The 16,735-nt window shown below is 46.9% G+C and overlaps 6 protein-coding genes across 6 annotated transcripts; 2 read left to right on the top strand and 4 right to left on the bottom strand.

Moving 5' to 3' along the window:
• Window positions 1–254: 254 nt before the first annotated feature.
• On the bottom strand, window positions 255–1,641 carry N7478_004770 (protein kinase RIO2; the record flags this gene model as incomplete). The annotated part of the gene is made up of 3 exons (XM_056920984.1): window positions 255–1,282; window positions 1,351–1,495; window positions 1,579–1,641. 3 exons carry the CDS (start codon window positions 1,639–1,641, stop codon window positions 255–257), a joined length of 1,236 nt encoding a protein of 411 aa, XP_056779021.1.
• A 513-nt stretch (window positions 1,642–2,154) lies between these two features.
• On the bottom strand, window positions 2,155–5,144 carry N7478_004769 (proteasome regulatory particle base subunit RPN1; the record flags this gene model as incomplete). Its single annotated transcript, XM_056920983.1, has 5 exons — window positions 2,155–2,181; window positions 2,233–4,551; window positions 4,610–4,774; window positions 4,842–4,906; window positions 5,000–5,144. The coding sequence occupies 5 exons, from the start codon at window positions 5,142–5,144 to the stop codon at window positions 2,155–2,157; spliced, it is 2,721 nt and encodes a 906-aa protein (XP_056779020.1).
• Window positions 5,145–5,665: 521 nt separating this feature from the next.
• N7478_004768 (uncharacterized protein) lies at window positions 5,666–6,220 on the top strand (the record flags this gene model as incomplete). The annotated part of the gene is made up of 3 exons (XM_056920982.1): window positions 5,666–5,671; window positions 5,734–5,826; window positions 5,864–6,220. 3 exons carry the CDS (start codon window positions 5,666–5,668, stop codon window positions 6,218–6,220), a joined length of 456 nt encoding a protein of 151 aa, XP_056779019.1.
• A 301-nt stretch (window positions 6,221–6,521) lies between these two features.
• N7478_004767 (uncharacterized protein) lies at window positions 6,522–7,708 on the bottom strand (the record flags this gene model as incomplete). The annotated part of the gene is made up of 2 exons (XM_056920981.1): window positions 6,522–7,057; window positions 7,288–7,708. 2 exons carry the CDS (start codon window positions 7,706–7,708, stop codon window positions 6,522–6,524), a joined length of 957 nt encoding a protein of 318 aa, XP_056779018.1.
• Window positions 7,709–8,894: 1,186 nt separating this feature from the next.
• N7478_004766 (mismatch repair ATPase MLH1) lies at window positions 8,895–12,566 on the top strand (the record flags this gene model as incomplete). Its single annotated transcript, XM_056920980.1, has 5 exons — window positions 8,895–9,416; window positions 10,031–10,246; window positions 10,306–10,485; window positions 10,556–10,822; window positions 10,881–12,566. The coding sequence occupies 5 exons, from the start codon at window positions 8,895–8,897 to the stop codon at window positions 12,564–12,566; spliced, it is 2,871 nt and encodes a 956-aa protein (XP_056779017.1).
• An 861-nt stretch (window positions 12,567–13,427) lies between these two features.
• pps1 (tyrosine/serine/threonine protein phosphatase PPS1) lies at window positions 13,428–15,749 on the bottom strand (the record flags this gene model as incomplete). The annotated part of the gene is made up of 5 exons (XM_056920979.1): window positions 13,428–13,557; window positions 13,620–13,797; window positions 13,889–14,779; window positions 14,835–14,921; window positions 14,993–15,749. The coding sequence occupies 5 exons, from the start codon at window positions 15,747–15,749 to the stop codon at window positions 13,428–13,430; spliced, it is 2,043 nt and encodes a 680-aa protein (XP_056779016.1).
• Window positions 15,750–16,735: the final 986 nt, after the last annotated feature.

Here is a 16,735-nt window from a genome sequence, read left to right as displayed (position 1 = left end):
GGCCAATATGGGGTTTTTCTCTCTTGGCGCTATAGTCCCCGTACCCTACTCTAGCTATTTGCCGTCTCTCTGCTAGTGTTCAGATATTAAGACTCTAATCAATCGAACATCGGTTATTGATTTTTAGAAATTTTAGGTTAACAGAAGTAGTGTTTCAATATCCGTGAAATAATGAATGCTTTTTTATATTACAGTCTAAATTCATCACTCATAGTCATTAATTTACTAGGTTCTCTTATCACCCTTCCTTGGCTTTAGGCACCAGATACCTTAAGCCCTTCCAGTTGATGAGAACTTTCTTCCACATCCTTGTCAGCTTCTTTTGAGCTTTCAGCCTCATTAGGCTCTCCTGTCTCTGCAATATATTCCTCTTCACTCTCCTCCTCGCTCTCTTCCTCGTCCTCCTCACCATCCTCACGGGCATCCCCATCGACACCAACATCTTGCATATATTTCTCAAGTTCGCGTGCCATCTTCCTTGAGAAACCGGATGCTTCAACCTCAATATCCAGACGCTTACCGGGGTTCTTCATGAAGTTCTTCCTTGCCTGAGCAAAAGTTGGGCCAGGCACCTCGCTGACAAAATGGAACTTGCGCTGGAAATAGCGCTTGACACAGTTGACATCGCGATCGAAGTACATCTCAGCGTTCATATGATCAATTGAGACCATCTGCGGAAAGTCGATAAGCACCGGGACCAGCCGGATATCTTCATCGGCAACATCATCCAATTTTGTATCAGGAGTGTATTTCTCTCTAGCATCGGCATCCACTTCTTCCTGGATAAGAAGATTGAACTCATTGAAATCACCGTGAATCAGCCCGAAACGTGCCAACTCTAGGATCATATCCATCAACTCCGAATAAAGTCCATCTGGGTTGGGTACTTTAGAGATCTGGCGAAGAGGGAAAGCATCGATCAAACTCATGACGATAGTGTGTCTGTTCTGGGCAATGGGTTCTGGTACAGAAAACCCGTTCTCACGCAGGGCCTTCATGAAAGCAAATTCCTTCATAGCTGCCAGTCGGGACATGTACATCCATGATCCTGTGCTGCGGTGTCGGAGGTAGTCGCGGTTTGTCTTGACAGTTCGGAAAGAGATACGGCCCAAACGGTGGATTTTCAGAATGCGCTGCGATCCGCTACTGTGCGCGACGACGACGATATCGGATTCCTTGCCCACTCCAATCTGGTTGCCAACGGAGTAAACAACCTTTTGCTTCTGGTGCGCATTTAGCGCTAGGTAATCGAGGCCGCCGTAGGTAAGTCTGTAGCCATCATCTGCACCAAAAAAATATAAGCTATCATCGTAAATTATGCAATGTCCCAAGGGGGTGGATTTGTCGTACACTTCGAATTCTTCACTTTGGCGATTAGGTTGATCTTCGCCAGATTCGAGATCGAACGATGGACACCACTACCACCACGGAGGCCTGAGAGTTGCGAAATCAACGGTGTTGGAACAACTTCATGGTTGCGACTGCCTGCTTCAACCTATAATCAAAAAATCATTAGTTTTCTGGAGATGTGATTTGTATGAATGCTCTTCATGGCGGGGCGGAGGGGCTCATATGTACCCCGGCAAGAACTTTGAAATCCTCAGAGGTGAGATAGCGAATCGCCTTCGGATCGAGTTTCATAGTGGCTTATTCTTAGATTGATACTATCTCCGCGGATCTTTAAATATCCAGAGTAAATAAGACGAAGACTGTTTATTGAGACCGTGACGTTCCAGATGATGCGGAGACAAAAAAAGTTGATAAGCTTAAAGCCCTATGCCCTACTTCCCTTTTTGGGCGAGTACCTTCAGAGCATCGGGAAGGTTGTACCAACAGTAAACTCCATGATGACCAGGCCAGTTTCTATTTGAGTATAATGACGTTTCAGGCTTTAAAAGTCCATAGGTCTACTAGTAGTAGACTACTACTAAAACTGTAAAACAAGCTCCTAGATAAAGAGAATTCGTAGTCTACACAGAGATTGTGGAAATGGCCCGTCCAGATCAGTCCGATAAACCAGATGCAAGAGTAAAAGAAACAAATTCCATGCTATTCCTCAGTCGTTCTGAATACATTAGGTCCAACGATAATCCGACTACTCCACGAGTCCCGCACGGGGGCGAGTAATAAAGGTGAACCGGTGTCTCATCGGGCTTATTCGGGGCTTTCCCAGTCGGGGTTCTACAATGTGTTAGCGTTTACTCGAGATAAATAATAAAGTGGAAAACTTACCTTGCGTAGAATAACCAGGCCCTCCAGTGTGTTGCTAAGAGGGATGTATTGTTCATCCTCCAGCTCCGCTCGCTCACCATGAGACAGCAGTACAGGGGTGCTCTGTGTTTGCCAGCCGGTAATAGTCTTTGGCCGACCCGCCTGGCCAACAACATCCACGGCTTGACCCACGCGAACATTAACAGTGAGTGGCTGTAGATCCTCGTCGAGAGTAATGAGGAATCGCGGGAACATGGCGGTGATAAGGAAGTAAAGCAAGTAGTGGTGTTCGGCGAGAATGAATTGCTTAGCGTCAATCAAAGACACAAGCACTGTAAGCAAACCGGCCGCCGAGACACGGGAGAGAACTTGTCGGTCTGTGTGGAAGGGGTTGAGGGTCATGGTACCCTTACCCATATGCAGAAGACCCTGTGCAATGCGCACCATGAACAGGGAGTTTTGGTCGCGGTGGTAGTAGCTTGCTAGTTGCCGGAGCAGCTGGGCTAAACGGGCATTGTTGGTACCGGCACCGCATAGACCCATGGCAAAAATGGCGTTGATTGCAACATCATTGTCATTGTCGTGACTGTACCGTGATAAAGTATCATAGATCTTCATCTGGGGATTGCTAGGACTGATAAGACCCATCGCAAGAGGCACGGCTCGGCGGATATTACTGGAGCCGTAGTGCATCAGGTGGCCAAACTGGCGAAGGATCATATCTTGGCCAACATCCTCACCCATGGCAATGAGCGACAGACCCAGAACAGCATAGGATTGAACGAGCTCATCACCCTTGTTCTCCTCCTTCTCTTCAATGATGTCGTTACAGATATGAAGGAGTTCCTGCAACTTGAGCACAGTCCCTGTGCCAGCCCAGGCGCAGACTGAAGCAAGGACCGATGTAGGTTTTGCCATGGGGTGATCAACAGCCTTGAGGATATCAAGGATGACATCAACCTCCTCTTGGCGGCCGAAATAGAGAAGTGCCAGACCAAGAGCCATAAATCGTGTCCATTTGTCCTTCAGTTGCTTCTGGCGCTCCTCGTCCATCAAAGTAGTCGCAATTGCCTCGCTCACTTGGTGGTTTGATGATCCAACAAAAATGAGACCCAAGGAAACTGCGGCCATAGCGGAGAGTTGCATGTCTAATGAAGCATCTTCCACGATAGGAAGAAGAGCTTCAAGAAGTTCCTCTTTGTTAGAACCAGCGTATGCCAGACCAAGACCCATGATCGATGCAACCCGCATTGGAATGCTCTTTGCCTCAAGGTTTTCCGGGTCACGCAAGAGAGCAAGGGCGGGATCGCCTTCGACGCGAACACCGGAGTTCATAATACCATATGCCAGTAAAGCACCAGCCTTCACTTGGTCTTCCTCGACATACGTAAACTTATCGATAGTGTTCAGACCTTCGTCGACGTCACGATGCAGAAGCATACCGAGAGATGCTGTGGTCGATAGCTGTCCGTCATCCTTGGTCTTCCATACCCATGGGCCCTTCTCGCCTTCTACGAGCATCATCTTGTCGTTGCCGAAGCCAGCATTCGCAAAAGAGTTGACAAAAGCACTAGCAAGGTTGTGTCGCGCTGAATCGAGATTGGTAAGACTTGCTCCACGACTGCTCTCTAGGTGCGTCTTGTAAATATCTTCGGGCATCTTGGGATCTAAAATATTAAGCTCCTTTCCAAGAGACTTGAAGTGTTTGGGAATGGAGGTGTTGTTGAGACAATCCGCTAGCAACTCGGCATCCTCATCATCTTCGTCCTCATCCAAGTCGAGCCAAATTTGTTGCCTAGCCACCAGGAATGCCATTTGCTTCTTGAGAGCCTTGTCTGTCGTGGCGTTAATGTCACTCTTAATAAGGTCGATGTTGTTCAACCTGATGGCAAGGACGATTGCTTGGGAGAGTTTGTTGTAGCGGACGTAAATTTCGTGGGCTGTACGAAGGAACTGCTGGTCTTCGGGGTAGGTGAGCAAGTTGACCATGCTCACCATATACAGGCAGACTCGAGGATATGTGTTTTCATCAACAAATCGAGGGATCTCCTCGATGATCTCCAGTTCACTCATAAGGTCCACCGCATCGGCCTCGGCGTTGTGGCTCAAGAAGTAAGGCACCAGTGACAGGGCGAGATCCACCAAGTCTTGGGTCTCTTTCTCTGCATTCAACCGGTTTTGGTATTCTTGTCCAATCTCCAGCGCCAGATGTCTAATATATTCGTGGCCCCAGGAGCCCAGATCTTCGGATTTGGCCAACAGGCGGTACTTGAGTGTTTCCAGCTTCTCCTCATCTCCGTAGGTCATGCCGAGTACAGACAGCGTATCAGCCAGCGAATCCTATTGCGAAGTAGTTTATCAGTTTTTGCACGGATGGTGAGATGGATGGCCGACCAACCTTAGCGGCGCCTGCTGTCCAGCTCTCGTAAACTTCTGTAAGTTCATCGTAATGCGGTCGGAGGAATTTAAGGGGCTTTGGAACAGCTGTCATGGAAGATGTCGAAGTCTTGATGAAGTTCTTGATGGCATCCAAAGCAGGTCCGTATAGGGAAGTGTCCGGCTCCTGTTACAGGCAAGTGTTAGCGTCAACATCATCGTCAATTATCAGCACATTTGGGGCATTAAAGTACCTTTAACCGCTCCACCAGCATCTCGAGCTCATTTTTCAACTCTTGGTCTTCCTCACTAAGCTCCTCTTCAATCATGTTAGCGGCGAGGTTCTAGGACGGAAAGAAATGGGTGACTTCTGGCATCTGCTCTGCTCCGCAGCGGCAACGGCGCAACTCACCTTCCTGTGGTTCCTCATCCTTCTTCTTGCCCTCTGCGGGGGCCTTCTCATCACCCTGTGGCTTCTTTCCGTTCAGTTCGCGAACGTCGTCAACCTTGCCCTTGCCCTTGTCGGCGGAGGTTGGCCGTTCGCCCTCGTTCGCCATCTCTGATGGTGTCTGGCGACCAGGTCTGGTGTGAGATTGGGAAGGTAACAGCAAAGGAATCCGAGAGTGAGTGGTTGATTATGCAAAGTCACAATCGATAATGGAGATTAGGTCATGCAAATGACGAGTGATGCGGAGGATTGTAAGCTGGTGATGGAGACACAAGAGAGCTCTCGGGCTGGTGCAGCTTGCGGTTATGTAATCACGCCAAGCCCTCGTCATTGCTTTGGCCCGAGCAACATGGTTCGATACACTTCTACCATAAATAGGCGATATTGGATTCATAATAAACATGAGAAATAATGGGCCGATTTGAGCTACTGCTTCTTTGGTACTTGACTCAGCTGATTTCCTCTTCTTTTGAAGCCCATACCGACGCTTGCATGCTCTGATCTTGATGAACCCGTCTATCTCTCCGAAGACAACATCGTAATTTCGCCCAAATGCTGCCTATGGCAGCCGGTAAATGATCATCGGGAAAAAATCGATTTCTCCTTGTTTTTGGCCGGCAGAAAATCACGATGCCTGTAATACAATAACTCGTACTTAGGCCTGTGCCCGGAGGATACTAACAGCTTACTAACTATAGTACAGTGAAGGGGTTCTCTTCGATGTAATACGTACAAACGTTGCTGGACCGCTATCTCACTCGAGCTCTGCTCCCATTCATGCGAGAGCGAAGGTCAGGTACTTTGCTGTTTACTGAATCTATTTTCCAGCATGTTGCTGTTACTGGATCATCATCCTATATTGGGTCTAAAGGTCTACTAGACGCAATCGTACCGACCCTCGCACTAGAAGTCGCCCCATTTGATCTGCGCGTATGCAACCTCAGTTTTGGGTTCTTTCGTACCGAATTAATGAGTGAGAACAATGCCACTCATGCAGCAACGAAGCAAATTCCTGAATTAGCAGAGCTACATAAAGTGATTGACGATTCTCTAGAGGCCGGAGCTGTGGTTGACCCGAAGAAAGGCTGTGAACTTGTGGCGGAAGCTTTAGAGGCGAGGGAAGATGTGCTGGCAAGGAACTACCACTGTGCCTTCCGATTGGGTTTGGGGCTCCTAGTATCATAAGAAATGATGGTTCACAAAGAACGAAGATATGCGATGAATGGGAGGGATTTACGACCTTAACGAACCGTGACTAATTTGTCGATACATTCAACGATAGCACAATGCGAGAAAGCTTGATCATGAGTAGACGAATGTGACACGGTACAATATCATGTCAAAAGACGTGTAAGGAAGTAGGCGGTTAAAAATAGATAGACTCCCTAAATATCTTACATATACATTCTTTATACATGAATTCTGCCATATATTATGGACGAGACTTTTAATTGGGAAGTTGACTATAGTATGATCATACTGCAGGCTATATGAATCCGTCTGGCTTGGAAACAACATGAGTCTCGCGGGTTACAAGAACGCCATGTGTAGGCGTAGTAGGAGAACCAGGATACAGCGACTCCTCATCACTTTCCTTTGAGATTGCCCTCCCAATCGCATCCTTATCATGAACTATATCCGCCTGGTAATAAGAATCACTGAAGCTGTCCAGCGGAATGGACGTCTTTTGCCTGTTTCGAGACGAGTCCCCAAAGCTCCGATATGCTCCATTGATTCTTCTTGAGGGATCTGAGTCGCTGGTAATGGTTGTCCTTTGTGTGTTCACGATAAAAAGACGGAAAGCAGGTAGACATGAAGTCACAATGGCGGAGGTATTTTCGAGTATCGTGAATAGTTGGAATCTGATGGGATCTACGTTATGTGTCTTCGGGTTCGTCATCACGAGGCGCAAGATGGCAAAGATGATGGGTATTATTGGCAGTGAGAAGACTAGGATGAGGATCCAGCGCTTTTGACGGTTGACTTTTAGTTTGTAGAGAAGGGGAAATGGGATTACCATTACTATTAAGAGAAAATATGTTAGTCTTGGGTGAAAGAGTGAGAATTAGTACTAGTTAGTAGTACTTTGGAAGGTGACTACTAACCACAGACGTCTCCTGCGATGTCGGTTCCAACCGAAAAGTGAAAAACGAGATTGGAATAGAATATATCTCTCGCGGAGCTACATTTTCCTGCGCGACATTAGTGTAAGAGTATTATTCAAGAAGCAAGGACTTGCAGGTAGTATTTACCAAGTGTGAAGAAATCACTGATAGGATCGCATGCGAATTCTTGCAAAACAATGCTTGTAATCCATGTTGACGCAGTAACTCCGCACATAATCCACCAAAATACACGCATAGACGAGTTGACTGAGTCAAAAAGCCGCCAGAAAAAGAAAAGAAGGGAGAACTTGACGGCCCATAGCGTCGTCCATAAGAGTAAATCCGCTGCATACTGCAATTTGAGAAAAAGCGATGCTCTGTCCATGAATCCTGCTGTTGGAGACTTAAGACCTGCTCCTATATATGAGAGCTCGTACATCGGATCAAGCGCCACTTGATAGACAATTGCTGTGGCTAAATGACATATTATGGCGAAGAAAATCCAGTAATCGTTCATGAATAGTCGTTTGCTACTTTTGTATTGGACGTGTGTTCGAATAACAACCATGACGATGGCGAGAGCGAAACCTATCCACATGAGAGCCTAACGTGTATTCAGTCAGACAAAAAGGTCATATTTTGGTGAAATTCCATGTTATTAGGATATTCGTTACCATTTGGCCCTGTTTTGATATTATTGGAACCAGCATCGTGGCCTCGGCTCGCTTCTCCCACCTAGGGGAGAGTCTATGGACAAGTGAATCCATCTTTTTCTCGGCTCTGGTGGCGTTAGAATGAGAATTTCAAAAATGCGAACATTTATAGCCCGCCGGAGGGGTATCGCGCAGGTATCCAGCACTTTTTCAAAGAGGCATTGTTGGGAATAGACATTGTGGCTCGCACCTGCGGATGCATGAGTATTAAAACAAGAGGCTGCGCCAAGGAAGGATTCTAAGTAGCCATATTCATTTGTGCATTTACTCCGTGTTCGATGCAAGGCCACCATGAATTAATTAATTGCGAGAACGCCAACGCTGCATAAATAAGATCCCGATGCAACACTAACAAGTTGCATAGATTCAGTTTTCTTTTGGGGCTGTTACTGGGGCCGTTTTTGGGGCCATAGAAAGACCTTGCACAGGATATCATTTATTTTCGGTTGAGAAGAGCTAGATAGCCAAACCTCGCCTTTGCACGTTTGAATGAAAATGAATATTTGTTTATCTGTTGGGGTGTTAGACGTGACAGGGGACAAATTTCAACAAACCGCCGAAGACTCATACAGACTAAGAGGCTGGAGGAATGTAGCATCCGTCCCTGGAAGAACTTAATTACCCTAGCCGACCTTAGCTTGGAGCCACAGTCGTTGGGCATTGGGTGAGTTTCAGAAGGACGGGGTGCAATGTTCGCATTAAGCCGACATTGACAGGGTCTCGGGGGCCAAAAGACAAAATGAACCCGTTCGAGGAGTCAAAGCGTTCCCCACATTCAATTTAGATAGAAAATGTTCATTTAAAAGTTCACCCATATTAACCATTGGCCAATCTCAATACATAGCTATTCGAGCTAGACGGCCACTGGTCATAAGCGAAGACGCCTAGTCTATCTCCGAGTCACTCTTGATCTCAGGGGAAGGATAGTGTGAGATCCGAGATTCCGGGGGAACTAAGAAAATAAATACCTAAAGAGCCACCTGGCACCCGTTACAAAACGTAATTTCTCCACGATATTTCTGTATTTCTGGAACAATCAGAATGAGGTTCTTCTCTTTCTGCGCACTATCCCTTTCTGTCGCTGGCTTGGCCAGCGCATCTGCCACAAGTGATGTCGCCCCAATCGCACTTTCAGCCTTGCCCAATGAATGTACGCCGGAGATTTATACCGACGCAGGCACGATTGAGGCAATCCGAAACACACTAGCAATCTATCCCTTTGCGATTGATGGCAAAAACTTCGATGCTCTCAGCAAAGTATTCACCAGCAATGCGGTAGCGAACTATTCAGCGCCCCTCAATGTATTGACGCCGCTTAGCTCTATCCAGTCTGTTCTGAAGGAGAGCTTGGCATGCGTTACCACGCAGCATTTGTATGGTACCCAGTGGATCGATGTACAGTCGCCCACTGCAGCGCAATCAGTAACATACTTCCGCGCGGCTCACTTTGGCAAAGGTGATACCGAAGGGCAGGTTCTGTACGCCTACGGTCAATACCAGGATAACTGGGAGCGTCAACTGCTCGGTACCTGGCGTATTGTTCACCGAAATCTGGTCTATATGGTGAGTATTCTTGTGTCTTTGATAATTTGGCAGTGCCGGCAGATATTAACGAGTCTCCGTAGGGTCCACAAATTGGCAATGAGACGGTTTTCCTTTGCTAGATCATGACTTTAGCTTGGCTGCGTGGGCGCAGTGTTGGATATTGTTCATTCTGTTATGACTTTCATCATCGGGGGCTTACTTGGCTTCAAGATACCATTCGCCATGTCGTTCAGCCAAAAGAATAATATGATCGCCTGTTTCAATATGATAGGCCACTGAACATTCGGTTGGCCTCAAAACATGTATAATAGTATAGAACACTCATTACTTTACTACTATGGTCAATCCAGTTGAAAATATTATGTCTTGCGAAGAAACGTAGCGAACTTGAGGTTATAAAGATCGTATGTGTAAAACTTGAATCTTCTACATATTCGGGATTAATCCACAGGAGCTTTATTCCTATGTATGACGATCAACAAGATTAGCAAGAATTTCGATTGCATCACCTCATGAATTCAAGCTCTCTAGCCTCATGTGAAATTGGGGATGGCATTTTTGGAAGAACATTTCCATGAAATTTCATATCAAATGCAAATCAACATAAATATTTACATAGTCCCAAGTGATAGCTAGTAGCGGCGCAATATAGTGAGCTGTTATCGCCTTATCGCCTTATCGCGAATCCAAGCTCCGCGTTGCTTCTCCACTTCACCACGCAACGCGCGACAAATGCCTTCGACAGTATGAACACCGAAATGGAAGTCGACTCCCTAGATAACCAGGGCTCTAAACGCCCAGTCGATGATGTGGAAGTATCTGAGCCACCAAAACCAAAGAGAATCAAGGTAAAAAACTGCTTGCTTTCACCTGCAAGCCAATTACATGCTCACGAAATGCTACATAGGCTCTCGATCCCAATGTTGTCAACAAGATCGCCGCCGGTGAGATCATCGTCGCACCAATGCATGCCTTGAAGGAGCTTATCGAAAACGCCGTCGATGCCGGATCCACATCCCTCGAGGTTCTTGTGAAGGATGGAGGGCTGAAGCTGTTACAGATCACGGATAATGGGCACGGGATTGATGTGAGTTGGACAGCCAGGCCAATACTCGACTATGCGCTGGAAAATAGGAACAATGACTGATGTCTTGAAGCGGGAGGACTTGCCCATATTATGCGAGAGATTCACAACGTCCAAGCTCAAGGAATTCGAAGATCTATCATCTATCGGCACTTACGGATTCCGTGGCGAGGCATTGGCAAGTATTAGCCATATTGCCCATTTGACGGTTACAACGAAGACTGCGGGATCAAGCTGTGCATGGAGGGCACATTATGGAGAGGGAAAGCTGGTTCCTGCGAAACCTGGGCAGAATGCTGCTCCGAAAGCCACGGCAGGGCGTGGAGGCACCCAGATCACAGTGAGTGCAAATTTCTTCTCAATTATACATGATGCCAGAATATTGACTGGCGATACAGGTCGAAGATCTATTCTATAATGTGCCCAGTCGCCGCCGCGCATTCCGATCTTCAAGCGAAGAATACGCCAAGATTCTCGACGTGGTTGGTCGATACGCCGTGCATTGCTCCGGCGTTGCGTTCTCATGTCGCAAACACGGCGATTCTGGCGTGAGCATTTCAACACCCTCTGCCGCTAATACAGTTGATCGAATCCGCCAGATACACGGCAGTGCGGTTGCGAACGAGCTCGTGGAATTCGAATCTTCAGACGAAAAACTTGGTTTTCGTGCTTCGGGCCTAACCACTAACGCCAATTATCATGTCAAAAAGACCACCATTCTACTCTTCATTAATCACCGTGCTGTGGAATCAACCACCGTGAAACGAGCTATCGAGCAAACATACGCCACATTTCTACCAAAAGGAGGACATCCTTTTATATATCTTGATTTGGAAATCGAACCCCATCGTGTTGATGTCAATGTGCACCCGACAAAACGAGAGGTCAACTTCCTAAACGAAGATGAGATCATCGAGATGGTGTGCAGCGAAATTAGAGCGAAATTATCACAAGTTGACTCGAGTCGCACATTCCTAACTCAAAGTCTCTTACCCGGCGTACAAACCATTGAAACTATACAACGCGATCAATCCGCCGAAAGCCCAGCAGATGGAAAAGCCGCCACAACCCCAAAAACACCCGCAACAGCTAAAAGGCCCTACGAAAACAACCTCATCAGAACAGACTCCAAAGTCCGAAAAATAACATCCATGCTTGCTCCGTCCCCTTCACAACCTCATCCAGATCCAAATACCCCATCACAAAATCCAGCTTCCATCCTAGACGACGGACTCCAATACGAAGCAACAGATCGCCAACCACTCAAAATAGCACTCACATCCATTAAAGCGCTCCGCAGCACCGTCCGTTCATCAATGCATAACACATTAACCGAGATGTTCGCCACACATACCTACGTCGGTCTCGTAGATGAACGACGACGCCTAGCGGCCATTCAATCCGGCGTAAAGCTCTACTTAGTAGACTACGGACTGGCATGCAACGAATTCTTCTACCAAATTGGTTTAACAGATTTCGGAAACTTCGGCGTAATCCGCCTAGACCCCCCTTCAAAACTGATTGACCTCTTGAAAATCGCGGCGGAAACCGAACAGCAAGAATATACCAATGATAACGGTGAAGGCGCGGATGATGTCTTTTCACGGGCACCGGAAGTCATCTCCCAGTCTCTTATTGAACGGCGTGAAATGTTGAACGAGTACTTCTCGATTAAGATCAGTGAGGATGGAGACCTGCTTACTATCCCTTTGCTGTTGAAGGGGTACACGCCTTCTTTAGCGAAATTACCTCGGTTTTTGCTTCGACTAGGTCCTTATGTGGATTGGTCTGGGGAGGAAGAGTGCTTCCGCACCTTTTTACGGGAACTAGCGGCGTTTTATACACCTGAACAACTTCCTCTTCCACCCTCTGAATCTGTGGGGGTTGATGAGGAGCCGAAAGAATCTAGCGAAGAGGTTGAAGATCCTTTCATTGTGACTCGACGAACCCAAATGGTTCGAATGCTGGAATATACTGTGTTTCCGGCTCTTCGGACTCGCCTAGTTGCTACATCACGAATGCTGAGGGGTGTTGTAGAAGTTGCAGATCTCAAGGGCCTTTATAGAGTGTTTGAGAGATGTTAAAAGCAACAAAAGCTACCTTTATATTAAATGTCTATCTTACCATAATAGCATCATTCAATCTCATTCAGATGAAACATTGCAAAGTATAGTGTTAAGCATGAGTTGCCTCATAAGTCTAGTTTTCTGTTGCCACAAGTGCTTGATCCTGGCTGGCGCCATATTCATTCCAGAATCAATAACGGATAGGCAAATAATTCAATACAAAGAAGGTAAATGTAAAGATGACAATGATAAAATGGCAGTTTAGAGGGGTAAAGTGCTGTTGCTTCGATAGTAGATTGTGATGCAAGGCCCGCTTCGATATAAATGATCGCCTGGTAATCTTGATGTATAATCGAATAGAAATAGGATAAAAGTGATTTGGTAAATGGGAATAGTGGAAAACAACATCCACGGAAGAATGGGTAGAATAAAAGAAACGAAGAGGGGAATAAATGGTTGTGACAACGATAAGATGAAACGAAGTGAAGAATAAAAAGTGAAGGTTGAAGAGAAAATATGGGCTGGAAAAGAAAAGGGAAAAGACAAAGATATGACAACAAAAGCATGGTATCATTCACATGGCTGTTGTCTCATTCCATTGCATTCCATAGTATCGCGCAACGCCAAGCGCCAAACGTCAAAATTCATGCCCCGGTCATTGAAGTCGTGAGTCAAATCATTCAACATTAAAACCGAGCACAGCCCATGAACCCGTAAAACGAACTCCGGGTGTTTGAAACAGAATTGAACATAGATGAGATGGACGGAAAAGACAGGAAAAAAGAAGAAGGGAAAATGGAAAAAAAAAATTGAAAAAGTCACACAAGAGTCGTGATCAGGCACATGAAGTTCGAGCTCGCATGGCAATCAATGCTAACTCTAGGTTCGAGAGTAGGGCTTGTTTAGTAGCGCAATTTCGCGGCAGACGGTAGACCATTCTAGTTGTCGCTTTCTTGGAAGACCTTGACGTTTTTTGTTTTGGAATTCTTCCCATTGCAGCAGTTCATAGCTATGATCAAACATTTGTTAGTGCTGATGCAAAGATTGGTATCATGATATTTGTTGACTTACACAAAGCGCAAGTGAGGCTGGATAATGACATTGAGGCGTCGAGCTCGGACGAAGCAATAAGCGCGGGGGAAAGTCATGTCCTTGCAAGCCATCACCTCGGCAATACAAATACTGGCAGATCGAGAAACACCCACGCGGCAATGAACCAAGGTCGCAGCACCATCGTTCTTTCCAAGTTCTGTGGGACGAACCAGTTAGCCGAAACTCACAATAAAACTTTCCAGGTCCAAAAAAATACAAACAATCAGAAACTGCGCAGATTCACTTACCAATAAACTTTAGACATCGGTCATACTCCTGGCATAGTGGATCGATACCGTTATCTTGGACATTATCGATATACATAAGACTATCTTCACCCCACTTCTTGCGCTCTGCCTGAGGCCAAGATACAGGTTCTCCGATGCTCAACACACGTCTGATTCCTAATTCCCACAACAACTCTGGGTTATTTGCGTGATTGAGGTTACCCAGATACATGTATGGCAGAATACGGCTGGGCAAGGAACCATCGATCTTCAAGAACCAATCTGGGTCAGACAAATTGGAGCGTGGAATTGCCTTATTTGCAGGACTTTCTTGCAAAAGACGTGTCTGGATGTGACTGAGAAACGCGACATCGGTTTGATATGCGAAGAAATTTCGTTTCTTTTCACAATGCAATTTGAGCCATGCCTCATGGATGGGTACGCCCTCCGCAAACATAAAGTATGCAACAGCAAGAAGTGTACTTTCGGTATAACCATCTGCACAGTGAATGTACACGCGAAGAGACTTTTTGGTCGAGCGCATCTCAATATCGCCCTCATGATCCATTTGCTCATCAGGCTCCGGGTGGGCCAGATAATAGATCCAACGAACAGTGTTTACAAAGTCCTCGACTTCACGCGTATTCCCGGATGGCAGCACAAGTGAACCTGACGAGGGGAACTCGATGCGTTGAGAGCCATTCTCAAGCTTCTTGTCAATTGTAGCCAGAGTGCGTGGCCCAGGAATGTTTGCAAGATCACTTGCTTCAATCATAAGGTCGTATGGGTCTTTGTCCGGAACATTACATGCACCAGGTCGCATCATATAATCAGGAGTCGGCCCAAGGAAAACATTCTCTGAGATCTCTGAGGCGCATGACATTGTGGCCATCTCTAGTCGCTCCCATTGAACTGCAAGTATATCATTAGCGTATATTCCAAACGGTGGAGCTTGACGATCACTTACAAAAGTCCATGCATGAGCCAGTTGGGTCCCCATCGGCATCAAGAGAGACGAAACGAGGCCACCTTTCTGCAAACTCAGAGAAACTACCTATTCAACGAATAAATATCAGCATCTGCCCACGTTGGATTTCCCCACATGAAAATTGTCGTTCTACTTACTTGTAAGCACGAAGGTGTTGTATGGTTTTCGTTCTTGCATCGGATCATGCTTAAGACGCCAGGCTGCCTGTGCCATGGCAAACTCGTCGGCCAGGGCAATTAATTCATCACGATCGGTGCCATCCTCGCCATAAATTACAATATCTGACAAAGGTGCCATCTTGGCTGTTTGGATCTGAAAGTTTCGAACCGAGAAACCCTCCGGTGGGTCGGCCATCAAGAAGCGCGCCATCGGTGAGATGACCTCATTTGGTGCAACTGCACCCTTGATACGAGACTTCAAAAGGTTCCCTCCCAGCTTGACTAGTGTAATGCCGCGCCAGACTTTTGGAGGCTTGCGTTGAACTCGCTTGCGACTGGAGAAGAATCCCAACTGCAAGTGGTTATCAGGGTGGAGTCCGTGTAGCCATGGATACATCTGAGAGGCATCAGGTAAAGACTGCGCTGCTTGATAATCGAGTGCCTCACCCAAGGTTTGGGCATTGATCCCAAACACTTTTGCGCCCGGTGGTTGGGAGACGACATGGTAGCAGTATGGGGGATATAGAATGGAAGAGAGTTGTTCATGGGTCGATCGGTGTACGGGCGAATCTGGCTGAGGGGATTCAGCAGGTGATGGCCCCGTGGGGCAGACAGGCAAATGTTTGTTCGGAATGGGGCTTGATCGTCGATTGACCATCAACGCCGGCGACATTGAAGAAGGAGGGGGAGTCGTATGGCGCAACGTATGTTGCTGCTGAACAACGACTGTCGCCATGATGGGAGGATATCGGCCGGACAAAGAAAAAAGTACAAGATTCTTTTACGTTCGTGTCGCTTGCGAATGTGAGTGGACGAGATAAGGCAGCTGCAGGATCAGGAGACCAGATCCATCCTCTGCCTCCACAGGACTGACAGTTGACACACTTTCTGGGGCTTCTGGGTGGAGCTTAAAGGAACTTTGGTCTCTGATGGGAGCGTTTTCCAAAGCGTTGTGAAAGCACTTTTGAGCAGGAAGGGCAGATGTGGTGATCAATCGGGTGGAGAGGGAAGATCAATTCGAGAGACCCACTGGGGGGGGGGCGAGCGAGAATGTGAAGGGGGGGGGGGGGGGCGATAAATAACTATCAAGGGTCCACAACCAGTCAAACGGGCTTGATAAGCGTCCGGTGTTGAGCAAGGGATCAAGAATGAATGACAGCGAAGGAATAAATAAGTAATGGGAGGATTGGAGAAGGGGATAAGGAGGAGTTGGGGTGGGAAGAGAGGGGGAGAAGGGAAGTACAAGAAAAGCCGCGAGATACTAAATGTCTGGGATGATTGGATTGACTTTCCCTATGTAACTTTCAATGTTCTTGGGAGAGAGATTCACCATCTAAGGCTTATCGTATCATCACTTAAACCTCGTCATCCGTATTCCCCGGGTCCCATCTTTCTAAAAAAGAAGAGATCCACTCTGTCTCGGCGCGTAACTGATCTTTATCACGAGTCCACAGGCCACAACAACTTGTACTCAACGTATCAACTTTCTCCCCGACTTCCCCCTCTTCAATCCCCACCGTGATAGGGCAAAGGTCCACACGCCGGTTTTTGCCTTCCCACGGGCCAATCTGTCCTGGCACCAATCACTATACGGGATCCGTTTCCGATGACGCTGTGATTGTTGAGGATGCCCCTCCTCGGGTCCAGATTCCTAGCCATCCGCCGCTCGTCTGTGCGCATATCTCCACTTTTTCCCACTAAAACCCCATCCCCGCACCAAAA

The sequence above is a fragment of the Penicillium angulare genome (assembly GCF_028827245.1).
Source record: "Penicillium angulare strain IBT 27051 chromosome Unknown utg000004l_segment0_segment0, whole genome shotgun sequence".
Lineage (NCBI taxonomy): Eukaryota > Fungi > Ascomycota > Eurotiomycetes > Eurotiales > Aspergillaceae > Penicillium > Penicillium angulare.
Note: the sequence above shows the minus strand (reverse complement) of the source record. Positions and strands in the feature narration are given on the sequence as shown.